The 18,630-nt window shown below is 44.4% G+C and overlaps 2 protein-coding genes across 3 annotated transcripts; one reads left to right on the top strand and one right to left on the bottom strand.

The window, feature by feature from the left end:
• The first annotated feature begins 1,332 nt into the window (after positions 1–1,332).
• On the top strand, positions 1,333–8,488 carry PGAM1 (phosphoglycerate mutase 1). Its single transcript, XM_004314586.3, has 4 exons — positions 1,333–1,572; positions 5,461–5,735; positions 6,422–6,602; positions 7,393–8,488. The coding sequence occupies exons 1-4, from the start codon at positions 1,434–1,436 to the stop codon at positions 7,560–7,562; spliced, it is 765 nt and encodes a 254-aa protein (XP_004314634.1). The 5' UTR covers positions 1,333–1,433; the 3' UTR covers positions 7,563–8,488.
• On the bottom strand, positions 8,093–18,494 carry EXOSC1 (exosome component 1). 2 transcript variants are annotated; one of them, XM_004314587.4, is made up of 8 exons: positions 18,415–18,494; positions 18,192–18,307; positions 16,330–16,404; positions 14,747–14,835; positions 13,929–13,962; positions 13,375–13,425; positions 13,161–13,245; positions 8,093–12,825 (listed from the first exon to the last, which is right to left on the bottom strand). In XM_004314587.4, exons 1-8 carry the CDS (start codon positions 18,443–18,445, stop codon positions 12,719–12,721), a joined length of 588 nt encoding a protein of 195 aa, XP_004314635.1. In that variant the 5' UTR covers positions 18,446–18,494; the 3' UTR covers positions 8,093–12,718. The 2 variants fall into 2 exon arrangements, with proteins under 2 accessions (XP_004314635.1, XP_019795293.1); XM_019939734.2 differs by lacking the exon at positions 18,415–18,494 and having other exon boundaries at positions 13,925–13,962; positions 18,192–18,256.
• Positions 18,495–18,630: the final 136 nt, after the last annotated feature.

The raw sequence follows: 18,630 nt of genomic DNA, 5'->3' as shown, positions 1-18,630 counted from the left end.
CAGTCTTATGTATTTTGGTTCATGTCATTCCCAAAGTGCCTTTTCTCTGCCTCTCAAAACCTTCCCACTCCTCAAAGTCAATAAATGCCTAAAATGCATCAAATATGTGGAGGCCGCAGAGAGTAGTAGGTCAGATAAGCGTGGACTTGGGAGCCAGCCATACTAGGCGTGAATCTTGGTTCCTATAACCTTAGACAAATTACTTCATCCCTCAGTTTCTTCATCAGTAAATAGGGACACAATAGTACTAGCCTCATAAAATCATCATGAGGATATGAGGATTAAATGAGTTAATGTTTGTAAAGCACTCATAACACTGCCTGGCATGTAGTAGGTGCTTTACGAGTGCATGCTAAAAATTTTTCTATAATCTGTCAAAGTATAGCACACGGCACAATTTCATTGTTAGCTGTTTCCATGTGGGTCTTATTTGCACTCCACCTGCTATGAAGGGTAGAAAACACATTCAACCCATCTTTGACCCTAGCCCACTGCCTGATTCATGTTTGGTGCTCAATAAAGTGGCTAGATTGAAATAAACCAGGAAAAGGGGCACGGGCACCAGAGAGCTGTCCAGATAAAGCAGATACTGAAACTGTGATTGGGTGTAGGGCAGGCACAGGCAGTAACTCTTCTCTTCCGGGAGTGTTTGATCGGCCTAGAATTTGCTTCACTGTGGTTGGTCCAGGAAGCACTGGCCAGAGGCTGTGAGAAACTAGAAGAAGGTGGGACAAAAGGCCGTGTGTTAGATAAAGAGCGTGGCTTTCGAACCAGCAGTCAGAACCCGTGTCGTTATGGAGATTAGTGTCCATGGAAATGAGATAGAAACAACCACCATTTACTGAGCACCTTCCAGGTAGATAGGCACCAGCTAAGTATTTACTACGTCCATTTACAGATGGGGCTGAGCGAGGTTAAGCGAGATACAAAGCGAATAAAATGGAAGAGTGAAGATTGGAACACAGGTGTGTGAATCACACCCTGCGTACGGATGGGAAAGTGTGACCTGGCCGAGCCAAGCGCGATTCAAATAATAAAAGACCATTTGATTACAACGAAGGGCTTATGAATAACGGCAATACGACCACACTCCGGCCAGCGGGCACAACCGGCAACAGCCCGAAGGTCCCACCTCCCTTCGGCGCTTACGTGCGCTCCGTGACTATCGCGGCGGACACGGGGCCGACGACGGAGGCCGCATGCGCCCTGGCGTCCTGGAGGGCGCTCCCTCCCCCTGGCGGCTGCAGCGTCCGCACGGGGCGCATGCGTACATCCGGCGGGCGGAGGACGGCCCCGAGCCAGTGGAAAGATTTGGCCGAGCAAGTGAGCGGGAGCGGGCCGTTGGAGCGCGAGCGCGCAGGCGCGGCCGGCGTAGGGCCGCGACTCCGGAATCTCGGTGAGCCCCAGTCTGCGCCGCACCCCGAGCCGCAGCCATGGCCGCCTACAAACTGGTGCTGATCCGGCACGGCGAGAGCGCGTGGAACCTGGAGAATCGCTTCAGCGGCTGGTACGACGCCGACCTGAGCCCGGCCGGGCACGAGGAGGCGAAGCGCGGTGGGCAGGCGCTGCGAGGTGCGGAGAGGGCCGGGGCAGTGGGTGGGGGCTGCGAAGGCTCGGGCAGGCGCCGCTGGGTGAGGACCGCTTGGCCGCCCCCGCGCCCCCCCGGAGAGCCCCTTCTCTCCAACAGTTTATTTTACAGTTGAAAAAATGGGCCCAGGGTGGGGGATCGACTTGCTCAAGGTCACCCAGCGGAGTGTGAGGGGCAGTGCCAGGAAGAGGACCCGGGCGGTAGCCCCGCAGCTTACTGCGCTCTCCACGACACAGCCTTGAGAAAGTCCCCTTTTTCCTAGTCCGAGCACTTAGTAACTCGGGGACGGGTTGCTAAATGGGATGCCCGGTGTCTTCCAGCAACTATAACCAAGCCTACTCAGGAGGATGCTGGGGATCCTGGTGAAGCGGCAGGCCACATGCTTCTCCCCGCTGAGGGGGAGTGACGCGGCCCCCGGGGCCGGGGAGGGGCGGGGGGCGACCAGCAGGGTTCTAGGTACAAAGACATCTACGTGCTTGTGCAGAATGTTGTTTACCAGCATTCCGCAAATCCTGTGTCCAAAATGCGTCCACAAATGTAATTGAGTAAATGAATGATTTGAGTAGATCCTCTTCACAGCCCTATAAATTATACAGGTTTTATTCCCCTCCTTCCCATCCCTCCCTGGCCCTCTTTTCTAGTTGGGAAAGTGAGGATTGGAAAGATGACTTGTCCAAGGTCACATCTTATTCCTAGTCTGCCACCCTGGCCTCTGCTCTGGGGTTGAGTACCGGGTAAGTGCGAGGAACTGGTAGGCTGTTATGGGCAAAGGTGGAAGTGGCAATGAGATAAGCTGGCTTACCCAGGCTTGCCCCCGCTGGCAGACAGCTCTTTGTGATTTTGAAGCGCTAATAAGCATTCCCTGCTGCCAGCAATTCAAAGCGTCTCTGGACCGAGGAGGTGCTTCCACCAATCCTTCCCTGCTCCCTTTTAACCTCTGGACAAAGCAGCAGCCATTAAAAAGGGTCACTGATTCCTGGCTGATGTGAATCAGGTATTTGGCCCCAGTTTGCTCTCTCTAGCTTCTTGCCTTCACTGTAGATCCTTTAGAAATGAAGCAAAAGTTCGGAAAGTATGGGAAATGTAATCCTGCTGGGGATGTGTGTGAATACTTTGGGATGGCCTGGTGTGACCTCATACCGGTTAGGAGAGGCCAGGATAGGGAAAGTGCTGGTAAAGGAGGCCATTTTCCCTCCTGCTGTCTGGCAGGAAGAACTGTATGGGTCCGTGGTGGTTTGCTGATGACTAGCCTAGGACAAAGCAAATTGCAGCTGTCCTCTAAGACTGATCAAATGCCTTAACTTGTAATATCTTAAAATAACAGACCCTATTTCAATTTTTAAGTAAATGTTAGTAGCATTAGTTTCAAAAGAAATCCCACTTAAAATTTTAATAACTGTTTAGGGGCATCACAGATGATTAAATAAAAAGTGAAAGACCAAAAGCAAAAACTGAATGATGAAGACCATATGCATAATCTAATACTGTAAAAGACCTAAAATAACATTAAATTCACTAGGGCTTTAAGTATTATAGGGTTTATAAAATCTTGAATGATTTCAGGAGGAAGCTACCAAGAACTGAGTTTTCCCATGCCGTCTTGCTCCTGGGGGGCGGATGGAGTCCACACTGCACAACACCGGCTAACCCCATCCCTGGGAGTGGCCTAGACTATGCTTTTGTTTGATGGCCAAGTTGAAGGAAGAGGATTTAGAGTTCTCTGTTAAGAGTTGTAAGGGGAAATGCTCTTTTCCTCGGGGACTGACTTGTGTATCCAATGTGCAGCACTCCATTGCAAGTGGAAAATGCAGTGAAACAACCAATAGCTTTTCAGCATGGGAGCTGAGGCTTGCACTGTGGATACTCAATTCCCAGTGACTCCCTTTTATTGGGGAGCCATTCCTCCCCATAAGATTAGGGAGGGGATGGTAAGTGAGTCTACTCGCACTTGTCAGTGAGCCTTAGTGATGAAATTTGTGTCTTTTCCCTTGTGGATTGTGGTGAGTTTCTTGGTGATTAATTCTCCCTTCCCCCATCAGTGTAGTTCTTACGGGCCTTATTCTCAGTTGAACGGCTGGCAGGAAAATTCACTTCACATTTCATTAATTACTGTTGGCCACCTCAACATGAGGCAATGCGCAGGAAAGTTTGTGCTGAATTTCAAAGAGGGCCTTGTAGCCTCATGGAAGAAAACAGGAATGTTTTCCTGGTCCACTACTTAAGGAAAGGGCCATCTCCCCATTAAAGTGGGAGGGAGAATAACCGTTTGTGAAACATGAAGACAAATAGTTGTAACTTACTGGTTGGGCCAATATAACTTGATACCACCCCTCAGTAACTGCTGTGTATGGAGGAGAGGTTCATTTACAAATGCATCAGACAGTGCACAGCATTTGCTCTTTCTCCAATGAGTGGCTTCTCTTAAACTTGGTTTAACAATTGACGTAGGTAGATTATATTCTCTGGGTAGTGAGGTAATTTGACGATAGCAGAAAGGAACTGTGGATGAAGAGGTTGTGATGTGATTTCCAATACTCTAGGGAAGGTATAATTTCATGCAACAAACTAGTTTTATCAGCATCCTCTAAGAGCTCTTGCTGTGTCCTGATTGTTGAGAGTTCAAAATCCCATTTCTCCTAGACCAGAGGTAGAGAGGACTGAAGTATGTTAATAATTATCAATCAGGAGTGACAGTTCTAACTAAAATACAAACATCAGGATCCTTAGAAATTAGCAAACTATGGAGATAGCTAGAAGTGGTGGTTATGAGTTAGATTTTTAAAAAATAAATTTATTGATGTATTTATTTATTTTTGGCTGCGTTGAGTCTTCGTTGCTGGGCTCGGGCTTTATTTAGTTGTGGCGAGCGGGGGCTAACTTTTTGCTGCGGTGCACAGGCTTCTCTTGCTGCAGAGCACGGGCTCTAGGCGCACGGGCTTCAGTAGTTGCAGCACGTGGGCTTTGCAGTTGCGGCTCGTGGGCTTTAGAGTGCAGGTTTGGTAGTTGTAGCTCGTGGGCTTAGCTGCTGCGCTGCATGTGGGATGTTCCCAGATGAGGGCTCGAACCCATTTCCCCTGCCTTGGCAGGTGGATTCTTAACCACCGCGCCACCAGGGAAGTCCCCTGTGAGTTAGATTTTAGAGTCATACTACCTGGGTTTTAATCTCTTTTATGTAATAGCTGTGAGCTCGGATAGTTTGCTTAACTCCTCTAGTTTCTATTTTCACCTGGTAAGATGGGTTGTAATGATGTAACCTTATAGGATTGTTATGAAGACTAAATAAAACACATACAAAGTACTCAGTCCAGTGCCTGACAGATGGATGGTAAGCTCTCTATAAGTACTAACTATTATATTTATTAAAAGATTCCAAGTTTTTTGAATCCTTACCTTGAAAGAATTAAAGCAAATAAATTCTTAAAGTGTGCTTAAGCACAGCACTCTGGGGATTAGGAAAAGTAGCCCAGATCTCAGGTTAGCTGGTTGACAGTACATTTGGGCCTTGGGTTAGATGAATTATTGGGGAACCACTGGGAAGTATATTGTCAACTGCAACATAAATCAACAGATTTTATCTTCCCCGAAGGCAGAATATTGTTTTTCCTGCTAGGGTGTACAAAATAAAATATTTAGCCAAATAATTTTCATTTGGGTTGTCTGTACATGACGAAATTTATATGTAAGAAAATTCTGGCTCTAGGGAATTCCCTGGTGGTCCACTGGTTACAACTCTCACTGCCGAGGGTCCGGGTTGAATCCCTGGTTGGGGAACTAAGATCCCACAAGCCACATGGTGCGGCCAAAAAGAAAGAAAGAATTCTTGCTCTAGAGTGGACCTGATTAGCTTATCACTTTGAACTTATAATTTCCAGATGCCGGCTATGAGTTTGACATCTGCTTCACCTCAGTGCAGAAGAGAGCAATTCGGACCCTCTGGACAGTGCTGGATGCCATTGACCAGATGTGGCTGCCAGTGGTGAGGACTTGGCGCCTTAATGAGCGACACTATGGGGGTCTGACTGGCCTCAATAAGGCAGAAACTGCTGCCAAGCACGGTGAGGCCCAGGTAAAGATCTGGAGGCGCTCCTATGATGTCCCACCACCTCCGATGGAGCCCGACCATCCCTTCTACAGCAACATCAGTAAGGTATGGACAAACGGAGGTTTGGCTCGCTCCACCCAGGACCAGGGTGTTAGAATCTGGGCTTCACTCTTTTAGCTTTTATTAGGGTCTGCCTAGACCCACTGAGTTTCTAATTTATGATAAAAGAGTTACTTTTTTCTTTTCTTTTATTTTTTTGGCTGTGGGGTTTGTGGGATCTTAGTTCCCCAGCCAGGGATCAAACCTGGGCCCTCGGCAGTGAAAGCACAGAGTCCCAACCACTGGACCACCAGGGAATTCCCTAAAATAGTTAATTGTAGTCCCCTTTCTCCAAGGAATGACCTCCACTTGTTAAAAGATTTAGTTAAGAGTTTATGTTGTTTATCTAAAAAGAATATATCTTTTTTACATCTACTGCCATGTTTTAAAAAAACCCATCCATAGCTGATAGGGCCTTCCTAAGCCAATTGCAAGATAAAGTGAATTGGTTAGAGCCTTGTAGCCTACCTTTTTTTTCTCCTTTCCTAAGTTATGTTTCTTTTGAACTGTCAGTCTTCCCTATAGAGGGTAATGGGGGAGGGAGGGGCAGGATAATAATTATCCCCTTTCCCAAGCTCTCAGTGCCCTGGTGAGAGACTTTCACCCATCACTTTGATCCTTCAGGGGATGAGAAATAGGCAGAATGGATGCAACTGGTAATAACTGATACGCTTGGATTTTTTGTTGTTTAGGATCGTAGGTATGCAGACCTCACTGAAGATCAGCTGCCCTCCTGTGAGAGTCTGAAGGACACTATTGCCAGAGCTCTGCCCTTTTGGAATGAAGAAATAGTTCCCCAGATCAAGGAGGGGAAACGAGTACTGATTGCAGCCCATGGCAACAGCCTTCGGGGCATCGTCAAGCATCTGGAGGGTATGTACGTTTTTCAGAGGGGCCCTCAAAGAGGGCTAAAGCAGAACTGTCACTAATCTGGACTTATTTAGTACGAAGGAGACTTTCAGGAAAGGGCTGGACATGTTGATAGCCTTAGAGACAGGCCAGATTGTCTCCTAGTAGAAACACACTTTCTATCCTTGTCTCTCAAAGCATCCTCTGCAGAAGCAGAGGCGGCCAGACCCCACTGGGTGCTTATTGCACATGCAGAACCTCAGGTCCTACTTCAGACCTGAATGAGAAGATGCATCTATCACCCAGGTAATTCAGATACACATGGAAGTTTGAGATGCCCACCTCTAGACTAGGATTACCAGTCGAAACTGCTGATAAAAATCCTTCTTAAACACAACCTGGTACAACTCCACAGATGAATCTCAGTTTGCATCTTAAATTGTTTCACCCAAGGGCCTAGAGGCCCAGATGTGCTGAGTTTTGGCAGCCTGGATGGACTACATAGGACATTTGAGATATGTATAGTCCAGCTTTACTATGGGCTTCCAGATCTCACTTTGGGAGACATACCTTTCATCCATTTTTCTTGCTTTTCAGTGACTGAGAAATAAGCTACGGGGGCATTCCTTGGGTGAGCGATCTACTATAACACAGATCATTACTGTTATGACAAATACCAGAAAGGTTGTCTTGTTTTAATTCCTACGAAAGTCCTTGGAGGACCTGTTTCCCCACCCGGAGAATGAATAGCAACGCTGGAGAGGTCTGTGGATTCATATCTTGCTTGACTGATCATAGCGGGGTGTATTTTCAGGTCTCTCCGAGGAGGCTATCATGGAGCTGAACCTGCCGACTGGCATTCCCATCGTCTACGAATTGGACAAGAACTTGAAGCCCATCAAGCCAATGCAGTTCCTGGGTGATGAAGAGACCGTGCGTAAAGCCATGGAGGCTGTGGCTGCCCAGGGCAAGGCCAAGAAGTGAGGTCGAGCAGCAGATTACTTTCCCAAGGATTACCCTTCCTCCCAAGCCCATCCATTCCTCTGCACCTCTCCCCTGCACACGTCACACTGACGACATCTGTAGGCATCTTAAGCTGTAGCTGCGGATGGGGAGCAGTGGCTCCCAATTTCATTTTAGCCATTTTCTCTCTTGCACCCACTCCCTTCATACAGTCTAGTCAGAATGGCACCTCTGGGACATGGACCTCAGTCCAAGCCAAGGGAAGACTTATCCAAGAGCGTTGAGAGGTAGTAACTGGGGCGGGGCGTTGCTAGTGGTTTGTTTATTACTAAGGACCTGCTTGAGTAGGGGATAGGGAGGAACCATGCCAAGGTGTGACCAATGAGGAGAAGCAAGAGTGCCTATTTGTGTTCCCAGAGGCTAGCTGGGCACTGTTCTGTTCAGGTGACTGGGGGCTCTAGTCATTCCAGTGGAAGATGAATGTAACCTGCATGGTGATTCAATCAAACACTTCCTCCCTGACTCCAAAAGATTGGGATCAATCCTGAATGTTTATGTGTTGCATTTACTTTTACAAAAGAAAAATTTATATGTATATATAAATAAATTAAAAAAAAAAACCCTTCTGGGGTTTCTAGTGGCGGTTGAAATATTCCCACATGTGGTCATCAGACAATGAGCCATTCCTTACACCGTCATGGGATAAGCTTCTTGACTTCTAAGGTGTAGGAGCTCATCCTGCTGTGTGTTTTAGAATCCCTCCCCCGCCTTATTGTTTTATGGCAGCGGAATGCCTCTTGATCACATCCAAGTGTGTCTTTCACTGTGCCTGATTTCTGAACCATGTTCCAGTTGCTTGGCCCACCACTTAGGCCCAGTACTCATTTGAGCATAACTGTAGTAAATCTTTTTTCCAGGTCAGTATGATAAAGGAGTGATGTGCAATATTTTCTGTGTCATGTGTGGTATGTCTTATCTGAGGAAATCAACTCAAACATTCAACTTGAAATGTCTCTCATTACCCAAGTCCTTGTATGACAGATTAAGAGCTTTTAGGACAACCAGTCACAACTTTACATAGCCTGGTCCAAGTATCATGTATCTCATTGGGTTTTCCGTGTTGGAGAGCTGAACTCTGTATTCCTGTTGCCTCTCTACAGCTCTTGCTCAGTGGTGCTGGTTACCGAACACTGGAAAATCAAATTCTGAAACTAGTATGCCCTCTTTAGAGTAAGGTAAATGCTTGTTTACTAGACTTAAAAAAGCCAACCCTTTTTTTGTTAGTAACTTTTAAACTTGATTCACACCTTTCTTTTTGGCCCCTAAAATTTTAACCCTATCAGTCAACTAATTAACATCCTCAAAAGTTACACATGCAGGAGAAAAGGGATATACAGTCATCCCTTGGTATCTGCAGTGGGGGACTGGTTCCAGGACTCCTGTGGATACCAAAATTAACAGAAGCTAAAGTGCCTTATGTAAAACTAAGTAGTACAGTTGGCCCTCCGTATTCACAGGTGTCACATCCATGAATAGAGAGGGCCGACTAATTATATACGTAATAGGGAAGGGGCACTACTCACATTTACCTTTTCTCTAAGGCCTTTGAAAAGATCACTGGAACATGAGAAAGCCCATAATGCCTTTCTCTTCTAGTAGGAGCAAGTAACACCATCTATAAAGCTCTTATGAAGTGCCTCTATGCTAGCCATTGGGTGAGTACGTTATCTACATCATCTCCAATCTTGACAACCTCTGAAAGGGCTGGTATCCCCAGTTTACAGAAGAGGAAACATGCTGAAAACGATAACAGAAACTTGCCAGAAGGTACACTACTAAGTACTGGAACCCAGATGAATGTTACTGCAACTAAATCAAAGATTCTTATTCTAAAATTTAAGTACTTTTAAGCATCTTGCTTTTCAAGTTTAGTTTTTTATTTGATCTACACATTAATCCTAGGAAGACCTTTAGTAATTTAAGTCTCCAGTAGCCTGGTGGGATGTTAGTTTACTTAGCTGGTACTGAATCTTAGACCAGAAGTTGGTAATTTTGTTTGATCAAGTGCTCTTCACCCAAATCAGGCTGGATCAGCTTTGATTACTACTACTCTATGTCCTGACATCACTTGAGTTTACAGCAGTCTCCATTCCTTGCAACTTAGACTCCTGGCTAGAACTCCTGCCTTATGGGCAGGAAAATAACAGAAAGCCATCCTCATTTACCATTATGGCTAGGAGGCCAACAACTACTATCCCTCCAAGACAGTGTCTCTTGGCCAGAGTAGCACATCAGAATCACCTGTGGAGCTGAACAAACCCTTAACACCCACAGGTTCAACCATGAGATTCGTAAGCAGGGCTAGGGCACCTGCAGTCTTTTTTTCCCCTGCACTCCCCCTGCTACCCCTTTACCACTTACAGGCAATTTTGAAGTTCACCTAACCCAGGCTGAGAACCACTTTTCCAAGGCACAGAAAGTATATCCTCCCTGTCTCTAAATTAACAAATATCACCATTACTACATATCAATCACTGTTTGGGCATAGCTATTCAGTCAGCTATGAGTACGCTCAAAAAATTTTTATTGAGCATTTGCTACGTGTTAATCACAGTACCAGGTACTGGAGATTTGAAGATAGAGAAGACAGCATGCTGCCCTTAAAGCTAAGGTAAGTAGGGGAGACACGCACACAACTAACAAACATGTAATACAATATTGCATGGTTAAGGGTGAGAAAATCTAACCTGGTTCGCAGCAAATCAGAAGGCCATTACCCAGTTGTTTCAAATGTTCTTCTTTATGACACTTTTTAAAATTACTGTTTGAAATTATAACATTTCCGTATTTGTTTACTTTTCATTTGTCTCCCCTCCCACCAATGGTCCCCCCCAACTAGAATGTAAGCTCCACAAGGAAAGGATTCTATCATGTTCACTGCTTTACTCCCTAGTTCCTGGAGCAGTGGTGGGCAGAGGAGTTGCTCAAATATATTTATATAATGAATGAATGATGTCCAACAAGCACTTATAATTAATTAACCAATGTCAATTTGGAGAGCCTCTAATTGCATGCCTGAGGTTTCTGTTCAATACTTGGAAAAATGAGGCACCATGGTACAGAAGGAAGGGCCCAGGCTTTACAGTAAAACAGATCTGAGTTTGAACACTGTTCTGCCTCTTGATGTCTGTGAGATTTATTAATTTTTCTAAGCCTTAGTTTACTTATCTGTAACATGTGGAAATAATTGCTACTTTTCCGGGTCACTGTGAAGTTCAGAGATAACATAAGTAAAATGGCTAACACTGTTGAGAAAATCAATTGGTAGCATCTTTCTGCAAGGCAATAAGGGAGAATCTAACCAAAAATTTAAATGTGCATATTCTTTTACTCAGCATTATACTGCTAGGAATCTGTTTTGCAAAAGAATCATAGGCATGCACAAAGATACATGGTATAGGGATTTTCCCTGCAGCACTGTCTGTAAAAGAAAAAAAGTTAAAAAATATCTATCAATAGGAGACTGATTATATCAATACAAACTACACTGAAGTATCTAGCATTAAGTCCTGGCATTTAGTAGATACCTGATAGAAGGCAATCAGTTATATAATAACAACAATAATATATAACAGTAATATTGGCGTGTACTAACCACTTTTATACATTTCCTCATAATAATCCTATGAGGTCATACTATTCCAGATGAGGAAACAGACTTAAAGAAATAAAAATAATTTGCTCAAGTATCAGTTCAACATCCTGATTGTTATAGTACAGCATATTATTATTTTGCAAAATGTTACCACTGGCGGAAACTGGAAAAAGTGCATAAGGGATCTCTGTATTATTTCTTAAAACTGCAATTACTTACAATTATGTCAATAAAAATTTCAATCAAAAAAAAAACAAAACGGGCTTCCCTGGTGGCGCAGTGGTTGAGAGTCCGCCTGACGATGCAGGGGACACGGGTTCGTGCCCCGGTCTGGGAAGATCCCACATGCCGCGGAGCAGCTGGGCCTGTGAGCCATGGCCGCCGAGCCTGCGCGTCCGGAGCCTGTGCTCCGCAACGGGAGAGACCACAACAGTGAGAGGCCCGCGTACCGAAAAAAAAAATAAAATAAAATAAAAAAAACAAAACAACGTATAACCCAGCTTAAGGCAACGAGAGGACACAAACCCAGGTGGGATGACTCCAAACCTTACCCCAACCATTCTCACTTCACAGAGAAGACATGGGCTCCCTAATAACATCTCAAGAAGTGACATAATTCATCTCTCCTTTCATTCTCTCTGCAACCTCCCCATGCTTAACCCTCATCCTTTGCTTGTCCTCAAGCTTGTGTGTACATTCCTGATTCTGCACTTTGCTTGGGCTTCTCTCTCTGCTCTGAATATCTTCACCTCACTTATCTTAGTTCTTTAATTCCTCTCACTTCACTTACAAATCCTTTCCTGGCCACTTCACATGATAGTGTTCTGTACCTCTTTTCAATTCAGATTTAACATTTCCTGGAGTATCTACTGTATCAGTAATACTTTGTTTACCAAATTACTTTCAGAATTACTAACATGCTACCTGAATCACCACATGTGTCCCATAATTTTCACTAAACCATAATCTCTCTAAATGAGGAAATGTATATAAAGTACTTAACCTAGTGCCTGACACATAGCACGTACTCAATAAGCAAAAGTATGTACAACAGAATATACAAAAAAGATTGGCAATTAGGCGTTGTCTAGAGCAAGAAAGCACGTAACACATGTCTGTTAATCGGTGCCACCAGGCAAGACCCTGCTCTAAATGTCATGACACTGTTTAGATTCTTTTCCCTACTCAATATAATAGAAACCATAAAATCCTTTTCGTAAAAATGTTTTCTTTTTCACAGCAAAAAATACATATTTATAAGACTGTCAGAAAGAACAGGCTATTTCCACCATCATACAGTTGGTTTGCTGGTGCCTCCAAAAGAGAAATTTATCACTCAAGAGGATGAAATCCACTGAACGATTCACAGGAAAAATGTTTTGCCTATAGAGTAAGATTTTTCTAGAGGTGGCTGCTGGCCAGCCCCAGGTGCCTGAATGAAGACAACAGCACCCTGATGTCACGTTCACACATGTACTCTTGGAAAGAGCTTACTCCTGTGCATGGGGTAAAGTGTGGCTTCTTAGGTCTGTAAGAATTCAGGCTGTACTCGGGCCACTTTCCGGAATTCTTTAGTGTGGGTCTTAGGGCACTGCATCTCACACCAGCTGATGGGAACCATCTGGACACCTGGAAGGGAAAAGGTGGAGTTGGAGATGGGACCCCAAATATTTGCTTGAGACCCTTCTCTTTTCAGCTGGGTATGAACTGAAGTGTCACCAAGCTGCCTAGTGAACCTCACCTCATACAGAAAAAAACCTTGTTTATTCCACTGATTTATGGAGTGAGTGCCTCTTTTCCTTAGATTATATAAGGAGAATCATTCTAATCTCAGTAGTAAGTATCTACACTAGTATTGCTTTTTAGATAATTAAAAAACAAGGGAAATGAGGGAAAACAATGGACTAATCCCAAACCCTAGCTCCCAGGTAAAGGTAAGCATGTGGAAGCATGGACAAACTCACCCGATTCACTGTGGGCCACCACCACTCCCAGCTCATTTTCAGCAGTGGTTAGGAGGTAGTTGGACTGCGCATCACCTAGGGAGATCTAGTCACATCACACTGGTAAAGGAAAACAGAGTTTTAAGCCATCCCTCCCATAGCCACTTGAGTGGTTTCTCTACTTCCATTTCTTCTTTTGACAAAGGACCACAAGTCTGAGGGGAATAAAGGATACCACTTTGGCCAAGACAATGTCCCCTGGGCGGAAACTCTTATAAATTTCAACCTGTAAAGAAAGAACAGGAGTGTTAAGTGAAAGCTCCGAATCAGGTCTACATGAAACTATTAACACCCCTGGCAGAACCAGTCAACTTCTAATCTCAGAGGGTGGAAGTCATCACTACTCAAGTCAATCAACAACTTTTATTGTTTCTGTGGCATCATCACATAAATGAAAGATTTTGAACTCAGTAACCTAATCAGGAATCTGACTTGAACAAAAGTACTATAGTTGCTCTGAAAGGCTCCAGAGTAAGTCTGAGGAAACAGCAATGAATAAATACGTGGCTTCAAAGGCAAAGGGTAAACTAGCCCCTCTCTGGTCAACAAAGTGAACAAAAATGATATGAAGAGGAAAGGGACAGTGAAGTGAATTCCACACCTTCCAGAAGGGAACACCTTAAAATTCCTTGGACTCCACATTTCCATAGACCTTTCAAATTCACTGGAATAATTTAAAAGGATTGAGATTCCTAAAGCCATGAAAAAAAAAAGAACCAACCAACAAACCTTGTCTTTTTCAGTAGCTCGGACGTCTTCCTTGCTATAAAGAAAAAAGAATTAACAGAAAGGTTAATTATCTGTGAGAAAGAATTATCCTGCAGACTCCTGGCAGACAAAGAGCTACAACAGCAGAGAGAACAAGTCCTAATGGGGACCCAGCGGCCACCCAGAGGAGCAGGGTGAAGATGTATCCCTAGTCTTCTCCTGGAGGAGAAAACCACATTTCCCATTCTTGGATCACACAGAGCAGCAGTATCAATACCTCCCACTAGAGAAAAGTGGATCAGATTTAGCTGGGAAGGATAAGGAACTTCACTGCCTTAGGAGAGCTTGAACAGAAGCACCACAGAACAACACAGAATCCTGACGGTGGAAAGAGCCTCAGATGTTAAATTATCTAGCTCACGAGAATTGTTTGTCCCTTCTCAAGAATCCATAGGAAAAAATTTACCATTTCACCCACTACCCTTTTTATTGTTTTACAGTCCTTGGGTTTAATTGATATTAAATTCAAGAAAGAAAGGTACTTCCTAAAATGCTTTCTACTTTGTTTGATATGAATCATCCCTACAATGCTAATCTCCAGCTTAGCTCAACCCTTTTTGTTTTATTTAAAGCCCTATCTCATTAATATTTTCCTTTTGTCCTAACTCACATGTTTTAACGTTTTCTTTGGCTACTACCTGGGGAGAATCAAAGCACAAAGGAAGAGAGAAATGGGCAGGAATAGAGAATGTAATTGTTCCTAAAAATTCCAGGCTCCCATTCTATCCTAACCTCATTCCAGGTGCTGAGGCAAATATGAAGACAAAAATACTTCTTACCGGATAGTTCCTCGAAAAGAGTTCTTAAGCGGTGTGGACCCCACATATAGGATGTGTACTTTGGCAAAGCGTGAATTGATGCTAGAGACCTGTGCAATAGAGAAAAGAGCAGCACTAGAGTGAGTATTAGTCGTTGTCAGCTGAAGGAGGCGGGAATAAACTAGGATTTTGGTCCAAGCAACCCTACTAAGTATAGAAGTTAAGACAAGTTAACTCCTACTTATCCCTGTATAAGTCATATTTGTAAAGTGGAATAAGAGCCACTCTGGCCACTTAATAGAGTTACTGTGGAAATCAAATAAGATGGAATAGGTTTTGAAAAATATACAAGTCTAACATAAATACACAAGGGTATTTATAGTATATAGCAAATCTAGCTAGACCTTTAACAGATCTTACTATGAGCCCTGTAGTGTGAACAGAATTTAAGTCTCCATTTCAGCTGCTGCGTAATATTTAGATCACTGCCTCTCCAGTTATTTTCAAAATAACACATACATTCTCTCTCCCGTTCTGTTTTTTTTTAAATTTGGCATGCTTCGCAGCTTGCGGGATCTTAGCTACCTGACCAGCGAGTGAACCCACGCCCTCAGCAGTGAAAGCTCGGAGTCCTAACCACTGGATCGCCAGGGAATCCCCACATAGATTTTCTGCTGGAGAATTTATAGAGAAAAACTAAGAGCTGCAAGTTAATTTAACTGGCAGAGAGTGGGGATGGGCAGGGAGTACTGATATATTATAGTTACTGACCAGTACCGCATTAATGTGTACTTTCCCTCAAAGACTATCAAATCTTTTGTTTCTCTGCAGAAAGAGTTTTGCTTCAGTTGTTCAAAAATGGGCCTTCTGGGACTTCCCTGGCGGCGCAGTGGTTGAGACTCCGTGCTCCCAGTGCAGGGGGCCCGGGTTCAATCCCTGGTTGGGGAACTAGATGCCACATGCATGCTGCAACTAAGAGTTTGCATGCCACAACTACGAAGCCCGCATGCTGCAACTAAGGAGCCTGTGAGCCACAACTAAGGAGCCTGCCTGCCACAACTAAGGAGCTAAGCCACAACTAAAGGAGTCCTCGAGCTGCAACTAAGGAGTCCACATGCTGCAACTAAGGAGTCCACATGCTGCAACTAAGACCCGGCACAACCAAATAAATAAATACTAAAAAAAAAAAAAAAAAAAAAAGGGCTTCCTTATCACCCTTTGGTGCCCGTCTCCCAGACAAAAGTAAAAAATTACAAACTCAGGGAATCAGCTCTGTGAAAGAACTATGCAAGCTTGAACTTGACCTCATTGATCATTATCCTAGAAATCTCTAGACCAGCATAGTCCAGTAAAACTTTCTGTGATGATAGAAATATTCTGTGTTGACCAATATGGCAGCCACCAACCACCTGTGGCTACTGAGCACTTGAAATGTACCTAGTGGAAGTGAGAAAATAAATTTTAAATTTTGTTTAATTTTAATTTATTTAAATTTAAATGGCCATATGTGGCTACTGGTTACCATATTGAACAGTGCAGCTCTACAATGATCATTATTTCAGCATTGGACAGTATCCTAAGCAGGGAGGTTAGGACCAACTTACCTTACAGGTTACAATAGCTCCCACATCTGGCAGTAATTGGGACTCTGTTTCTCTCATCACAGATATGACAGGAAGCTACAGAGAGAACAATAAAACATGAATATCCTTGCTAAGTCTTGGGTAAAAGTGTCTGTGGCTTGAGAATAATATAGGAATGCCATGGGCCACGGTTGAGGTCACAAGTGCAGGTGGACTACAGATTCATTTGCAGTCCAGAGCAGAAAGCCTTAGACATTTTAGGCTATAGGATGGCCAAGGGGCCACAGGAAGAAAGCTGCTAGAAGACATAATCTAACCATTTCAGACGAGTTCTAAGTTTTCTGGTGATTTTCTTAGAGCTTTTTGGCATACAACTATATTGCCTGTAATCACGGATAATGTGACTCTTTTCTCCAAAGTTATACCTTTCTTTCTGTTTGTCATTTTATTGGACAGGCTAGAATTTCCAAATAAATGTTATATAATAGCATACATAATAGCACCTTGTTCACTATGCCTCAGCTCTCCTGGCCTTTTTTCAGTTTCATGAATTCACTAAATTTCTTCCCATCTCAGGATCTCTATCCAACCTGTTCTTTATGCTCACCCACTCAACTCTTATTTATCCTTTATTCAGGATAAATATAAATATTCAGGTTAAAGATTCAGGTTAAATGTCACTTCTGACTAGGGTGGGTTTGCCTATTACATGTTCTCATGGTACCCCGTAATATGCTTTCAGAGCAGGAATCACATTTGTAAGCATACATTCATTTGAGCATATATTTGCTTACAGTTGTGTTTGTGCCCCCGATAAGAGACCATGTGTATTTGGCTCATTACAACATCCCTAGAGGTCAGCACTGTGCCTGGCACATGAAAATGCTCCATAGATAGCTATATGTATAGCTATGAAATGAACAAACTTTCAAATCCTAAGGAAATTCCCAAATTGATCGAATAAAAAGTCTCTCATTTTATAGATGAGGAAGAACCTAAAACCAGAGGGTTTAAGTTTCTTATCTAAAGCAGAATCAAGGTTTAGTCAATACTGAAGTGTTCTAACTCTGAATCCTCTTTCTACTACGCTCCTTTAAGCTGCTCCTTCAAGAACTGCTTATCTGATCCTGAGCTAATCGTGGATCAGCCTCTGGAACCAGGGAGAATAATATTACTCATGCATTCAACAAACATCTACTGAGCATTTATCTTGTGCTAGGCGCGGCGGTTATGGAGTCTACGGGAGAAGGGTCTAATGGGGAACTTATTGATATAACTGAGTGTTTAATTACATGCTGAGCTAAGTGCTTAGAAAGGGAAGAATACAGCTCTTTGTGAGTGCTCAACAAAACAGACAAAAACAAAACTTTTTTCGACTAGTGGCTAGGACAGCTTCTCTGAGAAAGTGATACTAGTGAGGCTATCTGAAGGGTAGGTAGGAATTGAATAGGCTAAGGAAGAGAGGAGCGTGTTCCAGTCGGCGTGTGTACAAAGGCTCTGTGGCGCACTGGCGACACTGAAAGAAGCCAGTAGTACTAGATAGCAGAGGGTGAGGCGCGGGTAGCGGAGCGAGATAAAGTCGGAGAGGTAGGCGACATTCGGACAGGATTCAGCTCACTGCAGGGCTGAGCTCGCCTCCACTCTTCCCCCAACTTGCTTCCCCGAGTGTCAGCAACACAACCAAGCCGGACCAACAAAACTGTTCTGTGATGGCTAAGTGCCCGGCAGCGGGGACCACAGCTGTTCAAACTTAAGAGACCAACTTCTTTTACTGAACGAGGCACTGAAGACGCGCCCGCAGGTCCCCTGCCTAAGAACTGCGAAATCAAAGGCAGCCTAAGAAAAAGGCAGAGACGGAGAAGAGGGGAAGCCGCCCCCTTTACCGCGCCGTTCTCGCTGCTCTTTATCAGGCAGCCAGCAAGCGACGAAAAGATGTAGCCATGCCGGGTGTAGGTGCCGCTGCCGGGGCTGCCCTCTTCCAAGTTACACAGACGTTCGCCTGCGGAAAAAACGCTGCATCAGCCACGGGTCCGCAGAAGCTGTTGGTCGTCGGGCCTTCCTGCCTCCGTCCCTGCCCAGGATTCGCTCTGGGCACCGCTGACTTACCGGGGATGCAGTACCTCACGGGTGGCGCCATGACTGCCCCTGTCCCAAGTCCGGAGGAAAATGAAGCCGACCTCTCATTGGCCAACATCCAGGTGCAGTTCCGCAGTAAGAAGCGTGCCAATTGGTGAGCTTTATCACGTGACCACCGGGAGCGCCTCCTTGAGATGTAAACTCCATTTCCCAGGTTACCCCGGGACGAGACCGGGGGTGGAGCTC

Source organism: Tursiops truncatus, chromosome 16 (genome assembly GCF_011762595.2).
Source record: "Tursiops truncatus isolate mTurTru1 chromosome 16, mTurTru1.mat.Y, whole genome shotgun sequence".
Classification (NCBI taxonomy): Eukaryota; Metazoa; Chordata; class Mammalia; order Artiodactyla; family Delphinidae; genus Tursiops; species Tursiops truncatus.
Note: the sequence above shows the minus strand (reverse complement) of the source record. Positions and strands in the feature narration are given on the sequence as shown.